Source organism: Lutra lutra, chromosome 7, assembly GCF_902655055.1.
Source record: "Lutra lutra chromosome 7, mLutLut1.2, whole genome shotgun sequence".
In the NCBI taxonomy this organism is placed as follows: Eukaryota; Metazoa; Chordata; class Mammalia; order Carnivora; family Mustelidae; genus Lutra; species Lutra lutra.
This window is the reverse complement of record NC_062284.1, coordinates 48102900-48124060: the sequence shown is the minus strand read 5'-3', so window position 1 is coordinate 48124060 and position 21161 is coordinate 48102900. Positions and strand designations below refer to the sequence as shown.

The 21161-nt window shown below is 37.8% G+C and overlaps 1 protein-coding gene across 8 annotated transcripts in view; it reads right to left on the bottom strand.

Annotated features, from left to right (window-relative positions):
- Positions 1-21161, bottom strand: part of MAP2K5 (mitogen-activated protein kinase kinase 5) — a 253962-nt gene that overhangs the window by 134725 nt on the left and 98076 nt on the right. For all 8 annotated transcript variants that reach the window (XM_047735597.1, XM_047735598.1, XM_047735596.1 and 5 more), the window contains exons 12-13: positions 14892-14953; positions 8923-8971 (exon numbers count right to left, since the gene is read on the bottom strand). In XM_047735597.1, coding sequence (XP_047591553.1) covers positions 8923-8971; positions 14892-14953 — 111 coding nt within the window. The remainder of the gene's footprint in view (positions 1-8922; positions 8972-14891; positions 14954-21161) is intronic.

Below are 21161 nucleotides of genomic sequence, written 5' to 3'. Positions count from 1 at the left end.
CTTAATTTGGCTAATGATGCTGAACATCCTATCACGAGCTTATTTGCCATTCGTATATCCTCTTTCAGTGGAATGTCTCTTCACGTCTTTTTACTGTTGAGTTTTTAGAGTTCTTTATACATTCTAGACACATATTCTTTTAAAAGAATAGTTTTAAGTAATGTAATATGGGGTTTCTTGTCTTCTGAAAATCATTACCACAAATACAGAAATCCCCAGTGATTACCTGAGGCAAAGAGAATGAATGACCAATGTGGGGAAGAAGGCTTAGTCTGTAGAGACGTTCATTTGTGTAGATTGTCAGAGCTGGAGAAAAACCAACAACCCACAGTCATTAAACTAGTTTGTTTACCTCAGTTAATGAACTAAGTCTATTTTTTTTTCCCACAAATGTTCATGAGTCATGATCTACTATGGCATTGCCATGTGATTAATATTTACATTTAAAGGACATTCTTTAAAGGATTTAAAAACAGGAGCCAAGGTAACTGGGCTCCTGTCACCAGCACTTGCTTAACACAAATGCCCCTTCCAGACACACCAGACTGAAACCGTCACAGAGCTCAGGGAAGGAGCCCCCACACCTCGACTGTCAGCCTCTCATGTTCAACATGAAACCAACCGGGGACGATTCCTTTCTAAATGACCTGGGTTGCTCAAACACTAACCAGTTCTTTAAAACAAAACAAAACAAAAACTGTGACTGCTCCTCCAGATAGGAAAATTACAGCTGAGATTAAAAACTCACTGTGACCCATGAGTAAGCATACACTCAGTACATCTCTACAAAAGAGGTTGTTATGAAAGTTTTGTGCACAATTTTCATAAGTTACTTAAAACTAACCAAGTCAGTTTTCAACTGACAGTAATGTTTTCCAACAATCCTTTCCCTAAAGAATCACTTTATCCAGCAAATGATGATTCCTTAATTAGTTTCTGCCAAAAATCCCAACTTCACTACCCACTAAGGTATTAACACAGCCACCTTGACATTAACATTTCTTTCCTAAGGAATTCAAAGGTTTTACTTCTACCATCCCATCCTCTTCTCTCATTTAATAAATACAATAAAATAAATTGGGGATGTAATACAAATATTCCAACATTTTTTCAAATCTTGAAGTTTACACTGATCTCATGTAAAAGGCATTCACAAATATATATAACATTTACCTGCCTACACTCTTTTGGATAACTGGCCTCCAATTCTCTTCCAAATTCCTTCCTCAAAAAGAATGCCCTTGCATGGGCATTATTCTTGTACCTTTTTTTGGCACCTTCCTGTGAATCTATAATGATTTCAAAATAAAAAGATAAAAAAAAATTTCTTCCTCACCCATGTTGTGTCTCAACATGTTCTTTTTATAATTCTTAGTCAGTCAAAATATTTTATTTTGGTATACTTTATAGCAGGAAAAACCATTTCCCTTTAAAGATGTCTTTTGATTTTACTACACCATTCTGGTTTAGAAAGCACCCATTTTCTTTTCTTTTCTTTTCTTTTCTTTCAGATTTTATTTATTTGAGGGAGAGAGGGCATGAATGCGAGCACGAGTCGGGGGGAAGTGAAAAAAGAAGGCCCCCCACTGAGCAGGAAACCTGACATGGGACTCAATTCCAGGACCCCAGGATCATGACCCAAGCCGAAGGCAGACGCTTAACTAATTGAGCCACCCAGGTGCCCCGAGAGTACCCATTGTCTTAGCTGAGTCACACTGCTTTAATTCTCAATTATTTGTTTGCATTTCAGTGTCTCATCTTCAGTTCTAGACAATTTCATACTTCATGGAAGTCCGTACTTTGAATGAACACAAAATAGTCTACAGACAATCAAGCACTTGGGGCAGTGTCTGTACAGAGTAATGCTTAATAAATATTCATTATTATTACTCTTACTAATCCTATTATTATTTCCAAAGCATAACCTACTCTCGGGGATTCCTGATCTTTTTCCTTCTTTTCCCATATATCTCTCTGATTAGACTTATTCCCTTACCTCACAAGCCTGTCATCCTTCTGTCTGTCCCAGATCACAGAATATGGAATCCCGGTGCTTGAAGAAACCGAGCAATCACCTAGCCATCCCTTCAATGTATATAAGAGGAAACTGAGGCCCAGAGAGGAGAGTCCTGCCTTTCCAGGGTCACACAACAAGGCAGTCAATCAGTGTGACTGAACTGGGAATTCAAATAAAGCTTTATTCCTTCTTAGAAATTAAGCTTTTTAAGTTGTCCAAGTTGGGCCAAGTCAGTATTACACACTTGTAGTTCTTTACTATTATCTAAGAGAAAAAATGGTTTAACTAAGGAAAGAAGATATTGTCCAATTTCCAGATGATCCAATTCCTAAGACCACAACAACAGCTACTTCTAAGTTTCTCTCTCTCTCTAACATTGCCAATGTCCTTTAAATCATCAGGGATTTTTTTTCAACCTACTGATTTGTTAGACCAAACACAGGTAGGATTTTTCAGGAACCATGAGGTACGGTGATAATGACAGAATCACTGAGACTCTTCAAATGAATGGTTTGCCTTTCTGGTGGGGGAAACTTCTTTCTAAAGCACAGCTTCTATCACACTGCTGAGAAGAGAGTTCCTTCTGTCTCTTCCTTTGTTAATGTATTTTTTAAAGTCTGACTTACTGTAGTAAATTCATACTTTCCAGGTGTATAGATCTATGTGTTCATGTTTTGGGTTTTTTAAAAAGATTTTATTTATTTACTTGAGAGATAGCGAAAGCCAGAGAGATCACAGAGGGAGAGGGAGAAGCAGGATCTCCCCTGAGTAGGGAGCCTGACACGGGGCTCAATACCAGGACACTGGGATCATGACCCGAGTCGAAGGCAGATGCTTAACAACTGAGCCAACCAGGTGCGCTAGATCTGTGTGTTCCAACAAATGTGTACAATTGTGTAACTACCACCAAAATAAAGATCCAGAACATTTCTAACACTCCCCAAAATTCCCTCATAGCTTTAGAGTTAACCTGCCCTCTACCCTTTGGCAACCACTCATGCATTTTCTATCCATACAGTTTTACCTTTTCCAGAATGTCGTGAAAGTGGAATATACAAGAGGTGGCCCATTGAGGCTGACTTCCCTCACCTAGCATAAAGTCCTTGACATCTGTCCCTGTTGCATGTATCAGTAGTTTGTTCCCTATTATTACTACATAGTATCCCACCACTGTAGCTTGCCTATTTGTGTGCCATCTTCAAGACATCTGGGCTGTCTCCAGTTTGGGAGAACTGTGAATCAAGCTGGCTCGTGCTGCAGGAAAGTGAAACTGTTTCCTGAAGCAGCTGTACCATTTCGCATCCGTGCCAGCAATGCAGGAGAATTTCCTCTGCTCTATATTCTTGTCGGCACTTATATTATGTTTTTAATTTTAGTGAAGGGCTCCCTTTTATTACAGAAAAAAAGTAGCAGGAAACATTATTTAGTACACTGAACTACTACTGAAACTTCAAGCAACCTTACCTCCTTTCTTTCTCTTAATACTCACAAAGCAATGCATTGGGAAATTCCATTGATTCTACAATTAAAATATACCCAGGATCTGACTACCTCTCCTCATCTTCACAACTGTCTCCTTGATCTGAGCTTCTGTAACTCACCTGCAACAGTTCCTAACAGAACACACAAGCCTCCTTGCTGTTCTGTGAACACTCCAGACACATCCTACCTGGTAACCCCTGCTCTATTCTCCCATATACCTACTTGACCAGCTCCTCTCCTCCTCCGAGCCTCTGCTCCAAGCTCATCTTCTGAGGCCTACCCTGGTAACACTACAACCTACCCTTTGGCTGCTCCAAGCCTGACCTAGCTTTTCTTTTCTCCATATTACTAGCCATCTTGTGACATACTGTATTTACTTTTTTTACTATGTTTATTATTTATGGACTGTTTCACAACCCTGCTCTACCCTTACTAGAGAGAGTTCCATGAGTATAGGAATCTTTTTTTTTTTTAACTAATGTATTCCAAGTGTCTAGAATACAGACATAGTGTCTGGAACATAGCTGGTATTAAATAATAGTTGCTACATGACTGAACTAATGACACAACTTTGGAATCTAAGGTAGTTCCAATTAGGTCTGTGTGAGGCCAGATTTGTAACAAGTAAAGCCAGGAGGGAGCAGAAAATAACATTCCAACATGCATGCTGAAACCACAAGACTTGGTTTCTCTAAACACAATTCTATTTGCACAGTGTTTGCCTTCAGAATAACATAAATTATAAACATAGGGGGAATCCTGGGTGGCTCAGTCGGTTAAGTGCCCGACTTTTGATTTGACTCTGGTCCTGAACTTGGGGTTGTCAGATCGAGCCCTTGTCCGGCTCTGTGCTCAGTGCTGAGTCTACTTGAGATTCTCTCTGCCTCCCATTGCCCTTCTCCTGGCACGTGTGCATGTGTATAATCTCTCTCTCTAATAAATAAATAAAATATTTTTAAAAATTTAAAAAGTATATTTATATATAATACAAAAACACGAAAAAACTCTCCTACTAGAGAAAGCAGATGAAATGAACCAGGTTCATATATACAAAAAAATGTCTTGGGACACCAACCATCGAGGTTTTTGTCTTTCTATAAACTCCTCCATCTGTGTAAGATTGCCCGAGCCTGATTGCCAATTTTATTTTCTTAATCTAAGCTCTATTCTCATTACCCTTCCATTTCTATTTTTTATCCTCAGGGAAAGAGCGAGCAGTTACTGCCGGGGCATTCGCACATCTTCCAAAGAAATGGCACAGGTGTTAATCTTGTATTTATGTTTGATGTGGGTAATGATGGCCGTGGCTGGAGCTGCAGGCTTATTAATATGCAGGGCTCTCACCTCATTAGTGGCGATGTATGTTTTGAAGTTAAGCTGCGATGTTTGCTGCAATGTCAAATCTGGTCTACCAGACTTTCTCACTGTTCATTTTCTTTGTTTTTATCCAGTCAGTACATGCTATGGTTAGGGAGTTCACACATGTGCTGCTTAATAAAGACAATCTTCCACAGTAGTTAATCTTGGTGGAACTTTCAAACATTATTAATAATTATGTTCTCATGCGATACCACATGTCTATCTTAGAGAAAAGATTTTCACAATTTTTGACCCGGTAAGACAAAGAATAATAAACTCTCTTCCTGGCTTATCTGGAAGTGGTATGTGCTTAAACTGGATAAAAAGTGATTAATTCATAGTTATAATATAATAAAGACTTGGGCTCATTATTAGCATTTGACAGTCTATGAAGTACTTGCATATGTATCTCAACCAAATCACTACAGGAATAAAATAAAACTAGTAAAATCTTACTGATGTGGCACCTGGGTGGTTCAGTCGGTTAAGTGTCTGTCTTTGGCTGAGGTCATGATCTCATGGTCCTGGGATGGAGTCCCACAGCGGGCTCCCCGCTCAGGCGGGTAGTCCGCTTGTCCTTCTCTCCTTCCCTCTGCCCCTCCCTCTACTCATGCTCATCTCTCTCTCCTGCAAACAAAATCCTTAAAAAATTAAAAAATTAAAAAAAAAACCTTATTGAGTATAATATTTGATCATTCATTATAAACAGTAACTGTTATATTTCAATTCTTTAAAAAAAGGTCCAGTGGACATTACACACATGGAAGAAACAAACCTGTGCCAGACTAACAAGCCTCGCAGGGTGGGTGGTCTCACTGCTGCGGCTCAGAGTTCGTTCTACTCTACAGTTCTCACTACAGTTCTCACTGAATACGCGCTTCAGGAAAGACTTAATTTTCACCAGCTTGTTTGGAAGCCATTAACTGTGTTTTTTATAAATTCCAAAAGATACTATGTAGGCATTTATGTTTTCATGGCTAAAAATCCAGGACTGCAGTGTTCTGAGGAAGCCATTTAAATGAGAGAAACAGTATTTTCTTTTCTCATTAGGTAACTGAATGCATCTCTGTTTCTTCGTCTTTTAAAATCTGTGTTCATAAGTATAAGACCCTGGCTCTAGGGGCAGAATTTGTAGGGAAGGAAATGATGATTGGTGGACAACACAGGTACTTAGACCAAGATAAAGGAGAAAGAAACTTAGATCACTCATGAGCATTTCTCTGCACCATCTTCTGTTCACTCTGTTCTTGTGGTACCTGTAGCAGCCCCCCACCCCCACTTCCACCCCCACCCCCGCAGAAGGACCACTGCCTTTGATTTGACAATGTGACACATGTTCAGCTAGAATTCCTATCCATCATTCATTGAGAGAAAGCAAAAATGAGTATATGGGCTTTTAAGAAGGTACAGCCATGAGCTTATATAGCAAAAGTGTAGAAACAAGCATATTACCTATTTAATTGCCTTAGCTGAACTTGGAAGCTCTGATCTTTAATTGCCTGATTGAACTGATCTAAAAAGCTATAATTTTTTAATCAGGGAGAAAATTAAATAGCTTTTTGGTAAATAAAAAAGCATCTTTAATCTTATTTTTATGGAATCCAAGTTATTAAATATGGACAAAACCTCTAAAATATTAAGTTAACAACTACTCAATCTAGAGTAAATTTCTCATTACAATGCTTCACAAAAGTCTTCAGGGACACCTGGCTTCTTCCACTCTTCAATAAAAGCACACGCTTTTAAATCCAGAAGGCAAAAGTTGCCATGAATAACCAGGAAACTCTAAAGCTAAGCATATAAATATATTTAATGAGGTATAGTAACACAGCATATTATTTCTTTAGGTGGGTACCTATAATTACTGGGAATAACTGTTCACCTGCACTGTAATTCATTAGTCTCTCCAACTAGACAGACACAGATGCACATTCACTCACTGGTATTTATTTAAAACCTTGGGAGAGTTTGTTGGCCTATTACCACTGTCCCCACTCTGCCCCTCACAGATACCTTCTTCCCTTAACTAGGAGCATTTATACAGTGGGTGACGCAGTAGGAATTCAGCCAGACAGCAAAGACTGAGAAGAGAAGTACAAGTTCAGGATTCCTTTTTGGAAACTTTATGTCCTCAATCAGGAAAGCCACTAAGGCCACAAGGTACGTGAAGCAATCTCTTAAGGAACAGCACAGGATGATATCCGAAACGTTAGTCAAAGGAAGGGATGCAACTGTATAGAAAGTGAAGGCTTCCGCAGTAACTGACCAAAGAACCTTTTCTTAGCTCAAATTGCATTCAGAGCTAGGGAAGACCTACTCGCCTCTGAGAGGCTCTGGTCAACCACACTTGCCCACAGTGATTACAGATGGTTGTTCCGGGAATCTGACATACACCTTGGGCTTTATTCTTAGATCCCAAGCACAAATCCATTTGAAACATGTCTATCAAGATCCCATTTCACAGAACAATTCAATTATTTCTCCAAAACAAAGAGTAAAACTAAAACCAATGATTGCAAAGAAGAAAAAACAAAGATGATGGCAGAATAACCAAACAGTATTTCCCTATCCATTATAGTTCTTAGTGCTACTAAGATTCCTCACAGAAAGTTTTGGTTAGGGAGAATTCACTGTAAGCCAGAAGTATGCTGTATGCCCAGAGTACAGGACAAGCCTAAGAATCACTTTAATAGTAACATTTGCATTTCCATGGCAAGGTCCTTTTAAATGAAGGCTTTGCTGTTGAGAATTGATGTCTTCCTCGAGTTCCTTTGTCAAATGGATAGCAGATGTCCATAAAAATCAATAAAATGACAAGAACTGACCACTGGATTAACTCCGATTCAAAGGGCTATTACCACTTTATGGGTTGATGAGTGTGGGGAGGTGGGAGTACAGGGAATAGAAGCAATATAGGTCATATTATGTTAAATACCATTCTCTCTTAACCTCGGTGGCGAAAATGCTCCATTCTTTTCTCACCCACGAGATGTGTTCACATGATGACTTCTTCCCAGGAAGAGTAACACCAACACAGCTCAGCTCACTGCCCCTATGCCTACATTTTGCGCCAACTCTACTCTAGAAACAGAATGGACTGGCTTTAAGGGAAAACTTGGTTCGTGATTCCATTTAATCTGCATAAACGCCTTCAAAAACTGCAAGTTTTACTTGTCAAAGTCTACACATCCTCTTCAAAAGGAGATGAGGGATTTAAGAAGAAATCTGAAATCACTAAGATGTTAAAACCACCACAAAGGAAACAACCCTTAGTGACAGATGTGATACTACAATTGAAGGCATCAGTTGTTAACTCGCGCTCTCAGAGCTTGTAACTTTAAAAAAAAAAAAACTTTCCTTTAATCCTGTCCAATGTGCATGCTATTGCATTCCCCAAATGTGCACGAAGCAGGGCTGAGTAGATGTGTAAAATTAAACAGTACCATTAGTACTAGGAGGCCCTGAAGTTGCTTTGCTATGGTCTGTTTCTCACTTAATAATTTGCTCCAAATGAATTCAGACATGTTGGGAACATTGAAAAATTCAAAGGGAGGTTCCTTTCACAACATTCAACAGTTACCTGATTATTCTTCTCGTTTGTTCTGTTAATAGACTAGGAGACTAATCTGTGGTGCATTCACCAACTCCTTGTTTAAAGTTTTACTTTCAAGGTATGTATGTAAGGCAATCTTTTAAGGATCAGTGTATGGTGATTGTGAAGCATTAGTAAGTGGAAGGGACACAACTGTATAGAAAGTGAAGGCTTTGCAGTAACTAGAGTTAAGGATTAAAAATCAGATCCTATGATTTTCAAATACCATGAAATACCTTTTTATATGTTTGGTAACCATCCACAAAAATACCTTGCCTATAATCTAAAATGAGAGCAGCTGAAGGAGAAAATAAGAAAAACATTTATAAAGCAGCCATCTTTTTGATTACCAAATATGTCAGCTGGCTTAAATATCAGATCGTTTATTTTATTTAAAAATCAAGGTACCTGGAGAGCTCCCTACCCACCCAAATTCACAAATTAAGTCAGAGCTTGTAAGTGTGATACATACCTCTATGTAAAATCTTTAAACTCCACAAATAGGTGAGGCCTTTAACAACCTAAATTTAAGAAAGAGAAACAGTCCAATTATGATTTTTATCAGAAATTTTCCATATTTTATTTATATTTTATATAAATATATATTTATAATATTAAACATATTACCATATCAACCATCATTCTTCCTTTAAAACTGAAAACCAACAAGCATTTTTTGCACATCTCCCATTTCTGTGCCATCCTCTTTGAGGATGCCAAATGAGTAAGTTACAGACCTCTTTCCTTTAACTGGCTTCCAGGGTTCTGAAGTTAAGACACAATGAATGAAAAAAAGGAATGGATGTGCATGCAACATGACCTGGAAACACATTTATTAAATTCTCAGTGGTGGTGTGGGTGGGGAGGAAAGGCCTTCCTTTCCTATACTTCTGCATGTGGAATTTTCTTTTTTTAAGTAATGACATCTATGACTAAGGAAAGACATTTTTTTAAAAGTTAACTAATGAAAGGCAATGGGGGGAGTAGAGATCGCTTTTCCTGCCTATAATCAGGAAGGCTTTACCAAAGTGCTGAGCTCTAAGTAACAGATTCAACTGATGTAAAGGAAAGAGGAAAGTGTTCAAGCCAAGGTAAAAATATACTGTCCACGTTCTGGGGCCATGTACTCTTCAAAAAGATCAAGGTCAGGAAAGACAAAGAAATGCTGAGAGACTGCTCCGAGTTAATAGAGACCAGAGACATGACAACTAAATACAATGTATAACCCTAGACTGGATGCTGGATTGGAATTATTTTTTTAAGACTTTATTTATTTATTTGACAGAGAGAGAGAGAGAGAGACAGTGAAAGAGAGAATACAAGCAGGGGAAGTGGGAGAGGGAGAAGCAGGCTTCCTGCCGAGCAGGGAGCCAATGTGGGGCTTGATCCCAAGACGCCGGGATCATGACCTGAGCAGAAGGCAGACACCCAACAACTGAGCCACTCAAGCGCCCCTGGACCTGAAATTTTTATTCTTTTGGTCTAGAAAGGATATTACTGGACAACTGGCAAAATTAAGCTAGGACGCTGATTTAGATGGCTGGTTAATATTATACCAGACAATGCTAATTTCCTCGTTTTGATCAGTATACAGCACTGATGGGAGAGAATATCCTTGTTCTTAAGAAATATACACCTGAAGTATTTAGAGATAAAGGGCCATGATGTCTGCAATGTACTCTCAAATGTTTTAGGAAATAAACATATAGCAAATGTGGTTAACTGTTAACAACTGGGGAATCTGGAGGAAGCATCTTACAACTTTTCTGTGAGTTTAAAATAATTAAAAAAGAAAAAAGTTTCCAAAAAATGTTTTAAATGATATTCAGGTAGGAAAGATCAAAGTATACCAAGATGAGCGGCCTCGCAAGCCAGGCTGGCAGATACAAGCGTATGTGTGGGGTTATGTAGGAAACACTGAAAGGGCAGGTCAAGAAAATAAAGTGAGAAAATACAAACATTCGAGTTACATTGGATTTCTGATTAAATGGCCTGTGTTAAGAATAATCAGTCAATAAGATTCTGGAAAAAAAAAAAAAAAGATGTTTCTAAGACCCTAAGTACATAGGTTACCATCTATGTGAGAATTTTAATCACTAAACGCTTTAACAATCTTTATATAGAAATGGTTGTAAAAGGGGATGGACGTGTTTTATTCACACCCACTGACCCTGTATGCACATGAGTGTGAACCTTCCAATTTCAAGGTTGACTATTCATAATTATGTATCAGATACAATGGAATGAACCATTATCACTCAAAATTTACTACCAGAATTTAAAAGTACCCACCATTATAAGAAATTTTAGGTAAGTCAGGATTGTAAAAACAAGGAAACCTGCCATTATGAGGAGTAACTGAGTGATTTATATATATACTTTGAAAATGGTGAGAAGAAGGTTGGGGCTAAATCTGGAAGGATTTTAGTTGAACCAGAAAGACTAAGAGCAATACTAAAAAGAGAAATGCAAAAGGAGAAAACCAATCTCCAAATACTAAAGATCTAGAAGAAAGAAAAATCTATATCAATTAATGCTGAGATCGACATATTTTAGTTCTTAGAGGGGGATATACTCCTAAAAAATTTGCTAGCGAGGTATGATCATTTCCACAATAAGTTAGTCTGTTTTAAGAGAACAGAATACATTTTTATAGCAAATTATTTCTTCCAGGATTTGGAATAAGTGTCATTACAATAAAACACATATGTTCTGGATGGTAAGATAGTTTAAAAAAAAAGGAAAAAAGAAAATATCAAAATAGTAATAATGATAATGGACAGGGGAAGGAAATAGGCAAAAATATTTCCATAAATGCTTATAAAAATAACAGCAATAATGAAAACAATTTTCTCTTTGGGTAGTAAGATGAGGCCATCTTATTTAGTATGGAAGTAATCACCTCTGAGTTCTGGAATTAGGGCTAAACTTCCCAATTTATAAGCTTAGTTGCATATTATAAAACCTTCCCGTTAAAGATGGTTTGCCACTAAAAACTGGTCCCACAAAAAATGAATAACCAGTAAACACACAAGGGGAAGGCAATCCATACACTCAGCTCATCAGGCAAAAAAAAAAAAAAAAAGGTAAAACAAATGCTGGTTTTGTGATACTTAACAAAATTATAAATCTTATTAGAGCTTCAAAAAGAATGTGTGATTTTTTCCAACTTTGTCAAAATAGACTACGTTTTCCTTGAGAAGCGTATAAAAAGCAGTGTAGAGGGAGCTAGAAATCTGTCCATTGAAACTCTAGAGGGTATTATTGGTATTCAGTATGCCAGGTTTCACGATGACTTGACAAAGCCTTGACACTAAAAGTACTTCTATCTGCTATCAATCACTCACTCCTTGACATGTCAAGTGCACATCCTTTCAGGGACAACTTCAATCAACATTACCACTCAAAATGCAGCACACATGTCACTACTTCAGAAATGAGAGGAAAAATAAAACGTGCGAGGATGGCCAGGAATGGCAGAAAGGCATTCCTCCTTCTAGGGAACCACATTCAAATGGAAAGTGGGTAAAAATCACTGAGCAAGCTGGAAGGCTAAAATCGGCCAGTTTATGTGAATGGCTTTTTTCCTGGAAAAATATTCTCTTGCCATATATCCTATAAGAGAAGATTCAAACAACACATCATATAAGCTGACAGGGGCCATCCTGTAACGAACCTTGGAGCTTTGGACATCCACAGCATGCCAGGTTATTAGAACCTGAGAAATACAGCTAACTGAGAAGAGGACGAAATGCCTAGATGTGGTTCTAAGACATGAAAGGAATCTGAAGCAATTCCATGTGTCACTCCACTTCTTTCTCATATGTTTCTTTTTTTCCCCTTCCTCTCTCTCTTTCTTTTTTTTTTCTCTTTAACTTTGTTCTCCCTTTCAGGCCTTCCTCTCCTTTTTTCTCATTCTCTTAAGAAAGGAGAGTGAAAGAGCATGGGGCCTGGGGTAAAACAGCACTGGGTTCGAATCTTTACTGATTAGTTATAGATAACTTTAATTTTTCTAAAGCTCATCTTTCACATGTATAAAAACATGATCAGTAACCTACAATTTAGAGTTTGCAATAAAGATCAAATGACATAATATTTATACATAAATAAATAAAACGCTTCATCAATATTGGCACAGGGAGGTATTCGATACTATTTCTCTCCTCTCTCCTCTGATTCTGTTGCTTCTGACATGGCAAAGAGCAGCCATGTGCATTCTCGGGCCTCATGGAGGGAACTCAAAGAACAATGCTGATCTGTCTTCAGAACGGTAGAGGAGAGAAGACCTACAAACATCAGTTTACTAGTCTTATTTTGATTGGGGGAATCCTTCCTCTCCAGTCTGTCAACTGCAACAAATGATTATTCAAGTTTGTAGCCTAATCAAATTACATTAAAAAAATATGCTTTGGAGGCATTGTGCAAGCTTAGGCCCCAGCAGAGTTTATAAGAAGTGGCAGATGAAGAGTTAAATTATCAAAAGCATTTCTTTTGCTCTGGCCACAAGCAGTTTTCATTCTTATGACCTTATGAGCCATAAAAGCTAAAGAAATTGGACACATTTTAGGGGGGCGAGAAAACCCCCTAATTTTTTAAAAAAATGCAAGGGAAAATGTAAACAATGCTTTGGGCTAGCACTCATTTTAAGTGCCTTTAAAAATTATTTAAAATAGGGGCACCTGGGTGGCTCAGTGGTTTGGGCCTCTGCCTTCGGCTTGGGTAATGATCCCGGGGTCCTGGGATCGGGCCCCGAGTTGGGCTCTCTGCTCGGCGGGAAGCCTGTTTCCCTTCCTCTCTCTCTGCCTGCCTCTCTGCCTGCTTGTGATCTCTCTCTGTCAAATAAATAAATAAAAATCTTTTAAAAAATTATTTAAAATAATTTTTGTTGTATTTTCGATTACCCAAGAGGTAACCCCGGTATTTGAAGCCCGATTATTATTATTTTTGCTAACTCTATTCACTTTGCAGGCTTCTCACTCCAGTAGAATTGAAAAGACCAATGGCCTTGTGCGGATGCCCCACACAAGAGGGAGGTAAAATTTATGAAGTCCAGGAAGAACATGCTTCTCTGACTGAAGGAGGCAGATTCCTATTTTAGCCAAGTTCAACACATAATTGAGTATATAGAACTCATATACTTTTTTCTTTTTCAATTGGTATCCTTGCCTTTTTTTGCCCTTTATTATACGTGTTATTAAACTTTAGAGCCAGGAACTGCCAAAAGCCACAAAGCATTCATTCCCCTCTGAGATTAAAAGAGGAAATGAAACATTTTTATTTTCATCTAAAATAGTGATTTAAGTACTCAAATTTCATACTAAACTAATCTACCTAAACATGTAGATTAGAAGCTACTTAGCAAAAGCATCAGAAAAGAAAGTTCTCATCACCCTGGGCAGTTCACACTAATAATTAGAAAGAAAAAAGGAAAGCTGTGAATTACAATGAACTGAGACCAAATAAGTGTCCATGTTGGATTAAAGGATTTGAGTTGTCAGTCTGATGTATAATGGATGCAAACATCAGCCATTTAATTAAATGGTACATGGTATAACCGCTTTGTTCTGCATTAAACTGCTTAAGTTATCAGAGTGCCTTTAGTTTAGCAACTGTTTACTATTACACCACCCCATGACTTCTCTTGGACGCTGTTCAGCCTGTATTATTCCAAATTTCAAATCTAGAGCTTATATAGTAATGTCAGACTAGTCAAAATATTCCTCAATTAATGTGTGAATATAGAAAACAGGAAAACTGCTTTTAATCACAGAGGGAATAAGTTCTTAGACATCACTGGCAAAAAAATTAAAAACCAAGAAAAGAAAAAGTCTGCAAAAGTCTTTAAGAATAGTGTTTTCTTATAAATAGTTTTATTTTAATAATTTGGACTTGAAAAGTATTTTCTAATCACATGCTTAATATTACAAAATGTCCCCCAAACAGCTTTTTTTTTTTTTAAATTAACATATACTGTATTATTTGCCCCAGGGGCACAGGTCTGTGAATCATCAGGCTTACACATTTCACAGCACTCACCACAGCATATACCCTCCCCAATGTCCATAACCCAACCACCCTCTCCCTACCTTCCACCCCCCCAGCAACCCTCAATTTTTTTCCTGAGATACCAAACAGCTTTCTTGCTGGAGAACCTGGAAATGTTACTGGTTATCAAGCATACTAAGGCCATGTAAACATATGAAAGCAGAAGAGGTCACAGTCCCCATAATCCTGAAGTATGTCATGTGACTGTACTGTTACTGTGGGTTGATCCATGAAAAGAAGAAAATGCAAAAATGACAAAAGAAGAGAGCGGAAAAGACCCTGGCAGTCAACAAGGACTGAAGAAAAAGAAAACATCCTGAGGATATAAGGGAAACAGATTAGACTAGAAAGATTCAATCACCCCAATTTCATAAGGTTGAAGCCATATATACTCACTGCTATTGCAATTCTTCCAAGGACATGCTCTGGAATTTTTCTATATACATCCAAGGAGCCCCCTGTAGAGACAGATATGTTGCATTATTATAAATAAAACTACCAGAACGCTGCATTGAGTTCTTCCTCTGCGTATTCACTACGAGAATATTTTTTTTCTTCTCTTCCTATGTTGTGCATTGGATGTCTGAGGTCAAACTGGTTTTTAGTCCAATTTTATTTATGACATAATATCATAATACCAGATGAAGTGTAGCTAGATATTTCCATTTTATTTTCCAGTGTATAATCACATACTTGTAAAAACCGAAATAAACTAGTCAAGGGCAGGCTATGACTCACCACTTAATGTAAAATTAAATACATACACAAAACTAAAGATCAACATGTCAACCACATTTAGGTATCTATCTACCTTGTGTAACAGTTTTTCTCAAATGTAAACCAGGACTCTCTCTTAGAATTTGCAAATTAACTAAACAAAGGGCGGTAACTATAAGGTCCAAAATACACATAAAAAAATAATAAAGTAAAAGAGTATTATTAACATCATTCTAAATGAATGTTGTCCTTCAAATTAAGTACCAAGACAAGCAATCAATCTATTCCAAAGATACTCAGTTCAAAATGTTTTAAAAATTCTCTTTGATATCACTCCAAAAACCACTTTATGAAGTAAAAAAGAAAAACCAATCTCCCTGTTTCATAATATTTTTCACTAAAATGGTATTCACTAACATCCTTCATCTTTCCCAAATCAATTGGTTCCAAAAACCAAACCATTAGACTGTAAACAGGAGGATAGGGTCATGCTGTTTACTGGTTTTATGTTTTCATCCACCTGAAAATGAGCATTATTAGCAGACAGTAGCCATTTGATAAATATTCGTCAAATGAATCAACAGATAAACTCAAGTCCATGTGAACCTCACCACATAGGTACAGCTGCTCTGGAGGCAGTTTCAAAAGAAGGAACCATGGCAATACTGGCATTGCTGAAAACAATTGCACTGCTTTCCCAGGTAACTATTTTAAAGGAACCAATATTCACTTGGAAGTATAAATTTGGGTATGGTTGTTACATTTTCAATCTCACACAAGTAATAGAAGAATTTCAGTAAGATAGGCAAAGAACCACTACTTCACTCATATTGACGATATGACTGAGAGTTATTTAACAGTACGTATTCATCCTTCTTTGAGTCAAGTTGAGGTGCAGTCTTTCAGTTCTTTTTTTAAAAGAGATTTTATTTATTTATTTGAGAGAGAGAGAACGCACAAGCAGGGGAAGGGGGAGAGGGAGGAGACTCCCTGCTGAGCAAGGAGCCTGATAAAGGGCTCGATCCCAGGACCCCGGAATCATGACCTGAGCGGAAGGAAGACACTTAACTGACTGAGCCACCAGGCGCCCCTAGTCTTCCAGTTCTATAGAGGAATTATCCAGGATATTTGAGAAATAATTTCCATTTCAATCAGAGGCTAAAAATTCATATTTAACCACTTTACTAGTGGAGGATTTGTAAGTATGCCTCATATGATAATAAAATGGAGCATGTTATTTTTTTTAAAAGAAGTTAAGTGCATTTCACAAATATGAGTATTTTTATATGTCAAGTTTTCCTAAAGCTGAACATCAGGAAAAAGTTATTTTTCCTATAAAAACCAATGATATCTATAGCATACTTACAAAGCTACTGACTTTCTAATTATCCTGTTTAAAGCAGAAAAATGATTGCTTCTTTAGATAACTGTGACGTGTAGTTTCCAGATTCTTGCAAGAAGCTGGAAAACCATGGCATGGCTCAACTTTATGTTTGGCTCTGGGTGCTACCCGGAAGATAATGAAAACAAACAAACAAACAAACAAACAAAACCACTTCTGCAATGAACTGAACCATCTTTATTTACTAAAAGAGCATTTTTATTATAGATGCAATAAAAGGGAAAATATGGTATGAAAACATTTCATGTTCTCATTGATCTTTCAAATAAATTGGCAATTGCAAGAATAAACAGTCTCAAGAAGATCAAGCTTTACAGACTGGTATTTGTAAGACTGACAAATGCAGTGTCCTGAACCAATCCCTTGACAAGTGAAAGGAAGCCTGAGGGGCTCAACAGTAGGAGGTGCATATCCATTCACAAACACTAGTAAGAAGTCCTGAGACTTTTTTTTTTAACATAAGATTTAAATCAGGGTTTAATTAGCTAAACAGACAATCAATAGTCAACAAGCTAAATGGAAAAGACAAAGATTACATTACTACCCTTCTTGGTAGAACAAGCCAAAAAAGAATCCCATTTTGCGGTAGTTCACTGGTTTTTGTAAATATCCATTAAATCTCCGTTATATCCCACTCTCCTTAGCCACCCACGTGGGTAAATATATACTAGCTCTGTGTCATCACATTCATCCTGCCCTTGACATAATCATTAGAGATAACGGTCAGCGACAAAAAAAAAAAAAAAAAAGGATTTAGCAGATCCACTCAGAATCAAGAGATCCTATTAAGTTTAAAACGTTTTCTTTGTGCGATTAAATAATTCTTTGGCTAAAAATGAAAGTTTTCAGTTAAATTGTCACGGAGTTCTACTATCACTTCTATCTCACAGGCCTCTCCCCAAAAGGCAATTCTTAGACTCATCAAGTCACCCAACATTAGTGCTAGAGGGACATTAAAGATCAGTCCAATGACTTTGACAAGCAGGGGAAACTGAGTCCCAGAAAGGAAAGTCACGGCCATGAGTCAGGGGATGGCAGAGCTCAAGAAAGGTCTCAGCCTTTGAACTCCCAGAAATGCAAACATTTAAAAGGTTTCCCCATAACATCATAGAGCTTAAGAATCACATGTGAACTTTTTTACAGTTCAATGTAATGTGACATCACCATTACACACTCAGATATTTAATCTTGGCTGAGACATTGGTATTCAAGGCATTCAAAAACTCATTTCTATGTTACATAGTTGGTTTGAACCTTTTATTCATGAATCGGAGAGGACATCACTGGTTTGCTCTCTGTGACCTGTCACTTCCCTGAGTTCTCTGGCCTCAGATCCCACAAGCCAGTCATTTCACTGCATGCCACTATCCACCATAGGAACCAGGAGGAAGAGTGCTAATACATTAGCAAAAAACCCCATCTCAACTGCCAAACTATATGCTTCTCTTGATGACTTAGGGCTATCATTTTCATGCAACTAAGCCAAAAGGATTCATGGTGTAAGGTCTGTGCTCAACCTAATACTGCGCTAAAATATAAAGTAGTGTCTTGCATGTAAGATAAACACAAATATGAGGTAAATGAACGAGAAGCAACAATACTGTCATATTATCCCAAAAGTTTCCTTAAAATGACCATGATTATTATCAATACTAACAAAATTAAAATCTGGAACCATAAGCAAAAATTTCAGAAGCAGCTCTTTTAGCCTGTTAGTTGAAAAAAATAAAGAGCCCTTTCTTTCAAGTACAAGTACTTGATACTCCCTTTCTTCCTCTACAACATGGGTTTTCTGGGGGAAAAAAAAATGTATTCCCAAGAGGACAATCCAAGGACATAGGCATACATTCTGAGATGCTATATTTGAGCATTTCTGAGAAGATTGTTTTACTCAATGAGAAGACACATCATGGCCCTCCTTACTTGAATCCTTCCAATGGCGCCCTATTTCAGACTGAAACACAACTTCCTTACATGGCCTACACAATCTAGCTTCTGCTTACTTCTCTGGCCCCCTGTCCAGCCCCAGGGCCTCTCACCGCTACTCGCTAGTCACTCTGGCCTTCTTGTGGGGCCCTGATTACACCAAGCTTGCTCCCACCTTGTGCGTTTATATCAGATACTACGTCTTCCTCGAAGATGTTCCCTATGATCTTTCCTATATGCCTCACTGACACTAAAGTCTCTGCTAAAATATCACTCCCATAAAAAAGCCACCTGTGACCATCCTCTCTAGCTCCTCCTCTCCTATAGTCATCATCTGCCCTGCTTTATGTTCTAGCAAGATCTATCCCTCTCGGAGAGTGTACTGTGTGTTTCTTCTTAGCCTTCCCTTCTAGAATTTAAATGCCACAATGACAGGAATTAAGTCCTATTCACTACTGTATTCCCAGGTTTAGAACAGTGTCTGAAGGAAAGTGCTCAATAAATAGAGACAAAGGACTAATACAAGAATTAAAACAGTGAGAATCTACACTAAAGGAATAGTACTAGGGTTGGGAGAAAGTTGTCAAGAAGTTTAATGGCAATGGGAAGGGAAATGATAGAAGGTGGTACACAGTTTTTGGTCCATATATTTCTGAGTATATTTTGCTGTATTATAGAGAAGGAAGATCCAAAAGAAAGAGGGTGACTGATGGAGAGAACACCAGCGAGTGGATGCGCCACCTGGAGGGCTGACCTCGGGCAGCCCTTCACGTGCAGGGGGGCCAGGTGGATGCATATGTGACTAAGCTACAGGTGGAGGAACAAGCAACTGGGAGAGCTCATACCTGAAAATCTACATGATCTTCGAAGGAGGAAGTCCAATCTGGGAAAGGGGAATGAAATTGTAGGAGAGCTGATGTAGTAAATAACAGAAGATGGAAACTGGAGAACAAACTGCAAAAATGGGAAATTTCAGTGTTCAGAGACTGATTAGCATGAAGGAAAGGGAAGCTGCCAAGGAGCGGGTAGAGAGGGGCTTTAGGCAGCTGAAGTCCAGAAAGGAGTCATCTCAAAAAAGACAGGTCAATCTAGATGATCAAGTGAATGTTTTAAGGTAAGGACTTAAAGTATTAAAAATGTGTCATCTTTGGGGCGCCTGGGTGACTCAGTCGGTTAAGTGTCTGACTCTTGGTTTCAGCTCAGGTCATGATCCCAGGGTCCTGAGATGGAGCCCCGCACAGGGCTCTGCGCTCAGCCTGGAGTCTGCTGGAGATGCTCTGTCTCTTCCCTCTCCCTCTCCCTCTGCTCCTCCCCCGTTGCTTGCTCTCATTCTCTCTAAAATAAAAAAATAAAATCTTTAAAGAAATGAAAGGGAGTCCTTCAGACTGAACGAATTTCAGAGGAAAGTTACCAGACGTAACTCAAATTCACACAAAGAAATACAGTACACTGGTAAAGGTCACTATAAGGTAGACATAAAAGACAAGATAAGTGTATTTTTTGTTTTTAAGACTTTTTCTCCTATCTGATTTAAAGGAGAACTGCATAAAGCAATAAGTATAATCTGTGTTAATAAGCATACAACCTATAAAGATGTAACTTATATGGCAATAACAGCACAAAGGAGAGGGAAAGAATGGAGCTATAGAGGAGCAGTGTTTTTATGTACTAAAAAAAAGTCCATATTAATCTGAACTAAGTTGTTACAAGATAAAATGTTAATTATAATCTCTAGGAAAACCAGAAATATAACTCAAAAAATACAGTAAAAGAAACCACAAGAGAATTTAAACAATACATTAAAAAATATCTATTTAACATAAAATACAACAGTAATGGTGAAACAGGAACATAAAAGATGTAAGACTTAAAGAAAACAAGTAGTAAAATGACAGCTATGAAACCTACCTTTCTGGTAATTATATTAAAGATTTAGTTATTATTTTGGATGGGGGAAGGGCAGAGGGAGAAAGAATCCCAAGCAGACTCCACACTGAGCACAGAGTCTGATGTGGGGCTCCATCTCAAGACCCCAAGATCATGACCTCAGCTGAAACCAAGAGTCAGACACTTAACCGACTGAGCCACCCAGATGCTCTTGGTAACTACATTAAATGTAAATGAATTAAGTACCGACAGATTGGCAGAAGAGATTAACAAATGACCCAACTCTACGATGTCTACAAGCGATGTACTTTAGATTCAACGACTCAAATAGGTTTAAGGCCAAACAATAGCAAAAGATATAACAAGCTAATAATAATCAACAGGGAGTTGGGATGACCATACTAATATTAGACAAAATAGACTTTTAGACAAATATAGTAACTACAAACACATTTTATAACGATAAAAGAGTCAATCCATTGTGAAGATAGAACAATTATAAACACATATGCACCTAACAAAAGAACATGTGAAGCATAAATTGAAGAAACAAGACAACAAAAAATATTACTTGGAGACTTCAATACCCCACTTTTTTTTTTTTTTACATTATGTTCAATTAGCCAACTTATAGTACATCATTAGATTTTGATGCAGTGTTCAACGAGTTGTGTATAACACCCAGTGCTAATCACCTTGGACAGCCACATGCAGAAGAATACCCACTTTCAAAA